The sequence below is a fragment of the Myotis brandtii genome, unplaced genomic scaffold (genome assembly GCF_000412655.1).
Source record: "Myotis brandtii unplaced genomic scaffold, ASM41265v1 scaffold45, whole genome shotgun sequence".
Classification (NCBI taxonomy): Eukaryota; Metazoa; Chordata; class Mammalia; order Chiroptera; family Vespertilionidae; genus Myotis; species Myotis brandtii.
In genome coordinates, this window is record NW_005367209.1 from 4,897,696 (window position 1) to 4,909,136 (window position 11,441).

At 43.0% G+C, this 11,441-nt stretch overlaps 1 protein-coding gene across 3 annotated transcripts in view; it reads right to left on the minus strand.

Annotated features, from left to right (window-relative positions):
* LOC102244543 (chromosome unknown open reading frame, human C20orf196) overlaps positions 1–11,441 on the minus strand; it is a 79,366-nt gene that overhangs the window by 4,086 nt on the left and 63,839 nt on the right. The window contains exon 3 of one of the 3 annotated variants that reach the window (XR_001363789.1): positions 1,680–2,882. Coding sequence is in view for 1 of the 3 variants with exons in the window: in XM_014546479.1 (XP_014401965.1) it covers positions 2,440–2,882 (443 nt within the window). In the remaining 2 variants the exon portion in view is untranslated. Of the gene's footprint in view, positions 1–1,408; positions 2,883–11,441 lie in introns of those variants that run through there. The other 2 variants (XM_014546479.1, XR_001363790.1) reach the window with 2 other exon arrangements.

The window sequence follows — 11,441 nt, forward strand, 5'->3', positions numbered from 1 at the left end:
ATTTGAAGATATTGGTACTTGATACTCTATTAAGGAAAGTTAGCCTCTACATTTTAAGCTGGAAAGTCACTGGAATAACTGTTTAGAAAAGAATCACAACTACATGACTTTGCATTTTGGGTACGTATGCTAAGAATTGTGTACAAATTGATATGTCTGTGTACTGATCCTCAAGACAAACAATAAAATCTCAATTAGGAAAGAAAAAAATAAAAACAGTATAAAATAAGTCAGTTTCTTTTTTGTTGGTAGCCATGGAAACTAATCTCCAATATTTCAGTGACTGCATGATACTAAGAACTACAACATTCTTCAAGGGCATCTATTAATTAGCTTCACATTAAAAAACAATAAAACTAGGTTGACCTTCCAATTCAACCTGTAGATTTTCTATTATAAGTCCCATTGGTTTCAGACTATGTGGGGCCAGTTGAATAGGAGAGGCCCGCGGGGGAAGACTGCTGGTCGGAGGAACATCGGGAGGCTTGTTTTCTCAAGTCTCTCAGAGGCCTGTTCATTTCCTGTTTCCTACCACTTAGGTCTCCTTCCAGTGGTGCCTCTGCACGTCAGTGTGGAACTGTGTCTTACGTCTGAAATGTTTCTTATGTCTGACCTTCCTGACCTTTAAAAGGCTTCTGTCTCCATCCAAGAGTCCCCAAGGAACCTGCCTGCGAGGACACATTCAATCTGAATGGTCACGGTTAGGCTGATCTAGTTGCCTAATACGGTTTCTGAAAAGCTTAGGGGATCTTATGCCAATTAAATTTCATCAGAAGTTTCTCCAAATCTAACTGCACAGCATTGCCAGCTTCTCTTCTTGTTCCCCCCGAAACAATTGATATAACCCTTTCCTGTCAATGCAGTTTGTTTGGAGAACTGTCTAGGTAAGGATTACTGCGAGGCTTCCAATGACAGTTGCAGGGAGCTTGGTCCCAGGTGACGTCATCTACCAACTGAGTCTCAAATGGGGGTTCAGGACATGGTTGTGGAGCAGAGCACCTGCCAGCACAAGCCTGCATCGGCGATTTAAAGCCACAAGGAATATAGTCAATAATATTGTATGATGTCAGATGGATATCACACTGATTGGGGGATCACTTCATAATGTACATAAATGTCGCCCTAACTGGTTTGGCTCAGTGGATGGAGCGTCGGCCTGCAGATTGAAGGGTCCTGGGTTCGATTTTGGTCAAGGGCACATGTCTGAGTTGCGAGCTCCATTCCCCAGTAAGGGACATGCAGGAGTCAGCCAATCAACGACTCCCTCTCATCATTGATGTTTCTATCTCTCTCTCCCTCTCTGAAATCAATAAAAACGTATTTTTAAAAAAGGTACATAAATGTCTAATCACTGTTATATGCCTGAAATAATATAATATTATATTGTATTTTTTAACTATAACTAAGAGATAAATTTAAAAAATAATCTAAAAAGAAAAGGTAAAGCCACTCCCTGGTGAAGTCAGGACAGGGCAGGGGTGAGGGGGTCAACCATTCAGAAGGTGGCAGAGGTGCTGGCGGCAGGCAGAAGGCAGAAACCACCAGAGGAAGGAGTGCACCTGGGCAAAGGACTCCTCTCTCTCTCCCACCACAAGCTGATGAGGCCACTGGCCCGCCCAGCCCCTCATCCTGAGCTTGCGCGTACTTGGGTGTGTGGAGCACCTTTATTTTCTCCTCACCTTTCACATTTGCAATCTGGCGGAGACGGAGAGACTTTATTTTTTCTTTAATTTGCAAATCCTAGCTGTTATTTTAGGAGGTCCACATGTCCCTTCCACTCCCAGGTGGTATTATAAAACAGGCAGTTCTGGATTTGGAGAGGCAAGGGCCTGACTAAGATGGGAAGCACTTTTTTGGAAGCGTATTGAAATCTTTGTATTCTTCTGGGACAGACGCTCTCAATCGCGTGGTCACAGTTTTACGACATGGTATAATTCTTTACTTGATTCAGCATAGTTTTATTCCCTTCAAAAAATCCATCTGATGGAAGCCTGTTCCTTTAGGTCTGGTTCTCCCAGAAGTGGACTCTGAGTCAAGGATTCCAGTACAAGCGATTTATTGAGGAAAGGCTCATAGGTGGCACCAATAGGTGAATGAATGGAAAGACAGCATCGGCCTGGAGCTCCAAAGAGTAAATTATGCCACAGAGCATGTCTTCCTTTGAGACAAGGAAGCTGGGCTTTTTGAACTCCCAAACCAGTCCATCACTGGCCTCAGGCCAAAGGGAAAGGTAGGAGGGCATGTGGCCACGGGGGCTGTAAAATTCCCAGGCGCCGATGGCTCTCTATTTGGGCTGACCAGCCTCTAATACTTGGTCACAGATGCCAGCTGTTGGCTGCAGAGCACTTAGCTGGGGGCGGGGCACACAGCTGGCAAGACAGACCGGAGGGGACCTGGGTGGTGCACTGACAGTGGCCTGCTCTGGCCACCAGGCACCAGTTATGGGTCTTCCATCACATTCTGCTGCAAGAGGAAACGAACAATGTCTTTGGAAAGTCCTGGGGTCGGCTTTTCGTCATCCAGAGACTGACTTCCTTCTCCCAGCGGGTAGAATCGGGCGTCCCTGGAATACCTCTGTAACAAGGAGCAGCCATCCCGGTTGAAAATGACCCGGGCCATTTGAAAACTGCGGAGGGCGTACTTCTGGCTCTCCTGGCCCTGCAGTTCGTCGATTTTCTGAGACAGGCGCTGGCAGACAGATGCAGAGAGTGGGTTTCGAGAGGCTGGTGGTGGGTGGCCAAACATCTCATAGAGTCTATCCAGGGATTTCCGAAGTTCCTCATCCTCTGCCTTGGTCTCTGGTTGGCCATTCACAGAAGGATCGAGCCAGAAGTTCTCAGAGGCCCAGGAGTCATGTTGTGTAGTATTTAGGTGACCGCTGTCTGTAAGACAAACACATCCCAATACTCAAACACATACTCAAAAATATCAGAAAGCCAGCCCAAAGCAGGTGATGTCTCTTCTTAACACAACACACTTACTGCTCCCGGGTAATGGGCAATGGGCAGAATCAGATGATTTCTGAATCTGTTCCCACCGTCCTGGGGGTATGCCACTTGTTTGCCCAAAACAAGAACATGTTTCAGGGGTTCCTAACCTGAGGTCCTTGTAAAGAAGTTCAGAGTGGCTGTGAACTTGGATGGGGAAAATATCATATCTTTATTTTCACTAACCTCTACCTAAAATCACGCATTTCCTTCCGTGATGAATGTAGGCAATAAACCCATTAGCAGCAATACGTGTGACTTTATCACCAGTAGATCACAGCTATTTTTATATCACATTATAGTTTGTTGAACATGTTTTGAAATATCACGTATGCCCATCACTATGCTATGGACTGAACTGTGTTTCTCCAAAATTCATATGTTAAAGTCCTAATCCTTAAAGGAGATGGGCCTTTTAGGAGGTTACTAAGATTAAATGAGGTCATAAAGGTGGGGCCTCAATCAGATAAGATTGGTGGCCTTCTAAGAAGAGGAAGACCTCTCTCATTTTTCTTTCTCTCTCCCCCTCTTTCTCATCATGTGAAGGAACTGAGGAAAGGCCATTGAGGATACAACAAGAAGGAGGCCTTCTCCAAGCCAGGGATAGAGTCCTCACCACACCTGACCATGCTGATTCCCTGCCTCGGACTTCCAGTGTCCAGAATTGTGAGAAAATAATTTCTTTTGTTTAAGCCATTCAGTTTATGGTATTTTGTTATGGCAGCCCAAGTAGACTAAGACAACCACTATGAAATCACCACAGTTATTGGTCCTGACGCTAGATCTTATTATTTAAACATTAATTTAAAAAACATATATTCATTACAATATCACACATTTTGTTCTTTACGTATTTTAATAGCTACATTTTAGTGTTTTCCCTTGGTAAGCCTATATGTTTTACTTCATGCAGTTAAAAACTTTATTCTGCGTTCATGGGCTCCACCAGATGCCAAAGGGATGCACTGCACAGACACAGTGCAGACCCCCAATGCAGACAGTTCTGGGCATATACACAGCTCAGATATTTCTTTCTTTACGCCCTACATAATCCTATAGACTCTTTATCTCTAAATTAAAACCACCTTTTTGTTTTTTAAAGGAAGAGTAACAAATAAACTAAGAGATTTAATAATAGACAGTAAGAAACCAGAATTGGAGCCAAATCCTAGTTCTTGACCTAACTTTCTGTACCTCTCTGGGCACCCTAATTCTTAACATAGGAATCTCTTAAGTCTTTTGAAACAAAGAACTTTCATATCATTTTTTTCTAGAAAAAATTTTGCACAAATAATTTGTAAGTTGCTGAATTCCTTATACAGCCACCAGCTTTATGCTTTAAACTGTTATACTTTAAATCAAAATAATATATTTTCCCTTTTTTGCTCTAATATATGCTGTAATTAATTACTAGCTTTAATTCTACACACCCACTCCCCATCCACTTACTCAATTAGTAGTTATAATAAAAATATCGTTATCCTGGTCGGTGTGGCTCAGGTAGAGTGTTGGCCCACACACCAAAGGGTCTTGGGGTCGATTCCCAGTCAAGGGCACGTACTTGGGTTGCAGGTTCAATCTCTCAGCCCCTGTTTTCCTCCCTTATGGCCCCCGGACCGATCATCTGTGGGGAAGCAGATGGGTAGGGACCCCCTCACCCTGCCACTGCAGGACCCCTTCGCCCCTTCCCTTGGCTCTCTAACAGCAGTACCATTCATTAGGCGAGTACTATTTGCCAAGCCCTGGGCTAAGTCTTTTGTTTGTTTGTTTTAATAATAAGTAGGCCACCAAAAGAAGTTTTACAATTACTCTCCAGAGGTTTGTTTTAATTTTTTTCTTGAAATGATCTCAAACTCATAGGAAACTTGCAAGTACAATACAAACAACTATTTCTCATTAATTATTTGCCAGCCTGACACCCACCCTGACTTTCCTACCAGCAAGGACATTCTCCCACATAACCCCAACGCAACCATCAAAATCAGGAAATTAACAGGGACAACATTACTGCCATCTAATCCTAGCCCCCATCAAGCAGTCCCGATCATGTTCTTTGTAGCAAAAAGGTCTGGTTGAAAATCATGTGTTGTGTTTAGTTGTCAGTGGGAAGAATGAAAGGGAGAAGGAGATGCTCCATAGCAATACTGGGGAAGTTGGAGAGTTCCTGAAACTGCCCACCTGAGGCAGCATCTATACAGAACATTCCAAGGAGCATAGCATGGACTTATTAAGTAACTGGTCAACAACTTTGATATGCAGGATTTTAAGTTTTCATCGGAGTTTCATTATTATACTTAATTTTTGAAATTACGTGTCCTAAACTCAGTGTCCAAAAGAATCCAAAAAAAAATTAGCCTGTTTTCTCTATTTTTCTTGCAAATGTCAAGCAGACTGCAATTCATCTTCAAAGACACCCAGCTCCCCCCAGTTTCTTTCCAAAGAGCAATAACAATATGGGTTGAATCAGTCACTGCTTCAGTCAGTTCTTTTGAACCTGCCTCCAGCTCATTTCAGTCTTTGATTTCCTTTTAAAATTTGCATTACTGCCAACTACAAAGCCATCTCTTTAATCATGTGTCTGGTGTGGCCTTTTGGACATCACTGTTTCTTCACCAGCAAATAAAGCTAATTGCTTCTCTTTTCCTAATGCACTAAATGTAGACAGAAGGATGGATCTTTGATAACTTGGTCAATTGCTGCTCAATGTTGCATTCTCACAGCTATGTTCAAGCCCCACCATATTCTACCTGTTGATATAGCCCTGACTTATAGGGCTCTCAGCTTGGGACTATAATGTCTACTCTAGGGAGAGACTGGGGATGTTTTTGTGCCAGTGATTGGAAAATGCTACTTGCATTTAGTGATGGGGTCAAGGATATAAATATCCTACAAGTTAGAATAGTGATTTTCAACCGGCATGCTAGAAGAATTGTTAAAACATGCAATACCAGCCCTAACCGGTTTGGCTCAGTGGATAGAGCGTCAGCCTGCGAACTCAAGGATCCAAGGTTTGATTCCGGTCAAAGGCATGTACCTTGGTTGCAGGCACATCCCCAGGAAGGGGTGTGCAGGAGGCAGCTGATCGATGTTTCTCTCTCATCGATGTTTCAAACTCTCTATCCCTCTCCCTTCCTCTCTGTAAAAAAAGATCAATAAAATATATTAAAAAACAACAACAAACAAAAAAACATGCAATATCTGACTATTTAGTCAGGAGCACTGACCTCTTTCCCCTGAGATTGTCAAATATAAAAATGACAACAGTCAACACAGCAATAGTTGACTGGTGTGAATGAATCAAAATTATACCATTTTTTGGTCAGATTGGCAAAAAATATGTTTCTTGGTGTGCTGCAGAATTTTAGTTATTAGTTTATGTGTGCCACGGGATGAAAAAGGTTGAAAATCACTGATGTAGAGGATAATTCCATAAACCAAGAACCATAATGTCCCCAAATTCCAGTAGTGCCCCTTACTCTCTCAGGAACTCTGGCTCAAGGATGGATTGTAGAAGGAGTGGGAAGTGAAGGCTGAATCCTACTGCATCGCAATATATTGATTCGCCCTGAGCTCGCCTTTGCTGTTGATTCTTGCACAATGGATTTCTTGCTTGTACCCATTCGTATTATGCATTCCTGCCTTCTCAGACCTTGAGTTTTTTGTGTTGTTTTTTTCCTAAGCAAGGGCCTAACCACCAATCCTAATTCTGGCATTACTTAAATTGGACGGAACTTCCCTTTTCATTTCGATAGGCTTTCAATTACAAATAAAGTTTCTTTAGGAATTAATAAGAAGAAAAGGAGGACAGGGCTTTCTATGACAATGCTTTTGCATGCACTGTGTTAAGGCCACCTATCTACCAGAACATCTGTTTCTTAACTTTTCTTTTTTGTCATCCTCACCCAAGGACATGCTTTTATTGATTTTAGAGAGGGGAGAGGGAGAGAGAGAAACATCGATGTGAGAGTGAAACATTGATTGGCTGCCTCCTGCACGTGCTCCTACTGGGGACTGAACCCACACCCTTCAGTGTATGTCAAACCCGAGGCCTGTAGACTGCATGTGGCCCACAATAAATATTTTTGTGGCCCAGCCATATAACGGTATGTGAGAAATGTTTTAATAAAAATCTCATAACTTAACTTTTACAATATCCTGTTATACATAATTATTAATAACGAACTATAACGTTCGCTAATGACTGATTACTATAATCGTGTTGCATTCATTTCCCTTAGGCACCTTAAGCGCAGGCACACCATTTCTTTCCACTAATACTAGCAGTGAATATCTTAGCAGCCAATTGCCATGTCATTAGTTTAGGACTGACTTGTTTGGTGTGCGCAACAGGAAATATTTCGCTTTCGGAGAACAAGGAAAATAAGTTTATTTGTGTTATGCTTATTAATTTGTGCAGTTATTCAGTGTCTGGTAAGTTAATGTTCAAGAAAAAACATTAATTTTTATTAAAATGTTCTATTTTTTAAAATATATTTTATTGATTTTAGAGAAGAAGGGAGAGGGAGAGAGAGATAGAAACATCAATGGTGAGAGAGAATTATTGATTGGCTGCCTCCTGCATGCCCCCTACTGAGGATCGAGCCAGCAACCCAGGCATGTGCCCCTGGCCAGAATCGAACCTGGGACTATTCAGTCCGCAGGCCGACGCTCTATCTATTGAGCCAAACCAGATAGGGCTAAAATGTTCTATTATTTTATGTTAACGATTACTCAGCCCTTTGTATTCAGCATGTCTCTATCGAAATAAACCTACGTTTCTATGAAAATTGAAGCTTTTGTGTTTTTTTTTTGTGGCCCACATAATCTTAAACCTTGTTTATTTGGCCCGTGTTAGCCTTTGTGTACAGGACAATACTCCAACCAACTGAGCCACATTGGCCAGGGCTGTTAACTTTGCTTTTGACCAAAGAGAGAAAACATACAGATATTTGAGATTCTTATAGACCTATTTTTATATCTTTAGGAGTTACAGATGCTAATTTGAGTTCAGTAATCTGAGACAACCAATTAGCATGGAGCATTTGAGATTAATGGTTGTGTTCTGCGAGAGACGCCATTAGATTTTAGAAACCCAAGTGGATAACAGGGGTTTCTTCCAGAGAATCTTCCTGGCTATTTCTGTGGCTGATACACACAGCAGGATTTTACCTCTGCAACTCTATCAAGTTTCCTCTGCATAAATTTGATATTTAGAATTCTGTCTCCTTCTTGCATCAGCATCAATCACTGCCCACTCAGCCTTATTTGCCCAGCGTTTCTTTTACTACCAACTGCTAATTCGGAGGGTCTGTGGTTTTAAGTCTGCACAGAGCCTTAATTTTAAAACATGGAGAATTATCAGGACTTAAGGAAAGAAGTAATATGTGGCATGCCCAGTCTCCTATGTTGCTCAGAGGGGAAGCTGCCCCTTTTGCTGAGCACTGCCCAGCACACTTCTAAGACAAACCCTGCTGCCTTGGTTTGCCTGTTGGAGGTTGCCTGGGTTCTGTGTGGCTCTAAGAAAAATTCATGGGCATGAGAAGAACAAGGTGAATGGGGGAGAGGGATGTTCTGGTTATCAATGGTCACTTGTTAGCGCTCTTTGGATGCAAGGACTCACTTTCTTTATGGCAGTGGTCAAACTTCAGAGGCCTCACAAGTTCTCCACACGGTGACACTACCAGTTTAATATATGAGGGGCTGTGGCCCGTGGATCTGGGGGCCCTGCTCTCCTCGTCTGCCTCTGCCTGCTCCAGATCTCACTTTCTTTTCTTTCATCCCCTCTTCTATTTCTCTCACTCCCGCCTTCCCACTCCATAGAGGAGTGAACAGGATCAACAAGATTAAGCCCTATTTCCAGCCCTACAGGCTGCGTGAAAGTCTGACTGGTTGCTCGCACTTTGGCGTCATTGCCTTGAAAACTCTGGCTTCCTTCCAGTCCTTGAATGCATCAAGAGAGCTCCCTTCCTTCATGGGGGAATGTGGTAGGAGTCAGACAGACATGAGCAGAGCAGATAGGTCAGGTGCACAAGGTCACCAGGGCAGAACTTCCCGGGTGTATAGCAATGCACAAAACAAGGAAAACAAGGACCTCGCCCAAGGGTAACCTTCCCTCCCCTAGCATATCAGGTCACGAGGTTCAGACCTCCCTGACCTTCCCTCCCCTGGCATGTTGCTAGTCATGCCAGTTAGACCCCTTAGAGGGGAACAAACAAGGGGGCCGGAGAATAGCCCTTAAGCATTAAGCCCCCAGGACAATAGGTTCTGACCCACATCAAATACATCTAGGCCTCAGTTGTGTTTCAGCTCCAGGCCCAGAAAAGCAGCAACATCAGACAAGTGATGCCATAGCTGCCTCAGGACCAGCTGCAATGACTAAACACCCCCTGTGCTGGTGCCTACCTACCAGTAGAGACCATGACTCTGAAAAGATGTACCTGAAAAGCTGATGACTATTCTATTAAGATCCTCCCCTAAAATCCCCACCCTTAAAAACTCTTAGGATGGAAACTGCCCCAGCCTTTCCAGTCCCTGGCTTCTTCCCCTGAGGCTGTGTACCTTTACCTTTCTCTTTCTTCTAAGCTCCAAGGGCCTTTCTTTTGCCTCTGTAACTTGTTTCCTGAACCCATTTCTTCCCCCTCTGTGACTTTCTAAATAAACTTTTGCTTATTTAAAAAAAAAAAAAAGCAAGCTCCCTCTTTGGAACCTTTGCACTTGCTGTTCTCTGAGTGGAACGTGCTTTCTCCACGTATCTGCATGGCTGGTCTCCTCTCCTCCTTCAGGTCTCTGCTTAGATGTTACCTTCTCAGTGAGGCCAGGATGGGCTAGGTCAGTGGTCGGCAAACTGCGGCTCTCGAGCCACATGTGGCTCTTTGGCCCCTTGAGTGTGGCCACGAAGTTTCAATCGCACTGTATGTGCACACCCGCACGTGGTATTTTGTGGAAGAGCCACACTCAAGGAGCCGCAGTTTGCCGACCACTGGGCTAGGTTATGACACATAGCAAGCAAGCCCCAAATCTCAGGGGCATAAAACAACAAGGGATTTTTTTTCCTCTCATCTTCCAGCTCAGTGTCATACAAGTAGATGTGCATCATCTTTGTCCTTATCCTGGAACCCAAGCTGATGGGGCAGCCCGGGTCTCAACTACAACAGAGGGGAAGAGTGTGGTAAAGGAGGCAGTGACTGGGAAAACTGTGTCACTCTGTTTACTTGTCACTGGCCAATGTTAAATCATGTGGCCAGGCCTGATTACAAAAGAACGAGGAAGAAAAATTCTCCTATAGGAAGAAGGTGTATGTTGAAGCTTCTGCATTGGAGTGTTAAGATATTCTGCTTCCTATGTTATTAATAGCATAAAACTAATGACCCCCCCCCCCCAAAATCAATAAGCTTAAGCTACCTTTTGCCTGATAGTAACCCTGCTGGTTTCTACATTTTAGAATGTGCAACTGTTCCTTTAAAGGATAAAATCAATATACTTACAAAGGGGGAAGGGGGAAGGGCAAGGGTGTGGATATGAAGACATTTAATCCAACTTAACACCTCAAAAGGATGGGAGATCTGGTCAGGTGCTTTTGAAACCACAGTCTCTGTACTTGTTTACCTCTGAAGCTAAACCTGAATGAATCACCCCAGGGGCCGTGGCATATGCTATCACCTTCATCCTAATGACTAACAGATGCAATGGGCAGAGGACAGGGTCCTGCAAAATGCAACTGCTGAGAAACAAAATGAATGCTGGGGAAAAAAACAAAGATGTGTGTGACAGCCCTAAAATTAGGTGCCTCGGCCAGTTATATAAGGCCAGTTTCCACTGTCTGATCTGTAAGCTATCTTACGTTTACCTTGGCATATTATACTTTTCTTCAGAAATGGAAATGCTCTGAAATTTACAGGGAACCCTAATATCCAAGTTTATACCACCCCAAATCAGCAATTAAGATATATTTGCTTCTTTTTTTTCTTATTAAAGAATTAAACATTTCAACTAAAGTTGACCACTTCTACAGAAATTTATTCCTTCCAGCCCATTTTTATACCTTACATATATATGTCTCCATAAGCAATAGAATTGTTGCTTTGTGTGTGGTGGTCATTTTAATTTTAGGTTCAATGAACAAGCTTTTGCTTTTTTCACTCAACTGTATGACTTTTTACTTCTAGCTAATGTTGATATATATGAACCTGCCTTATATAGTATTCTAATATAGGAACATACTGTATTATCTTTTCATCCATTTCCTTGCTGATGGGTATATAGCTTGTGTCTAATTTTTCATTATCACAGACAAGGCCTCAGTGAGCCCCTGGTGCCTGCCTTCTGGTGCACGTGTGTGAGCCTTTCCGTGGAAACACAGCCAGAAGCAGAATTGCTGAGTGGAAGGGAATCTTATCAATTTCACTAGGATCCAACTTTACCTCATCCAAAGTGGCTATAGCATTTACCCGCTCC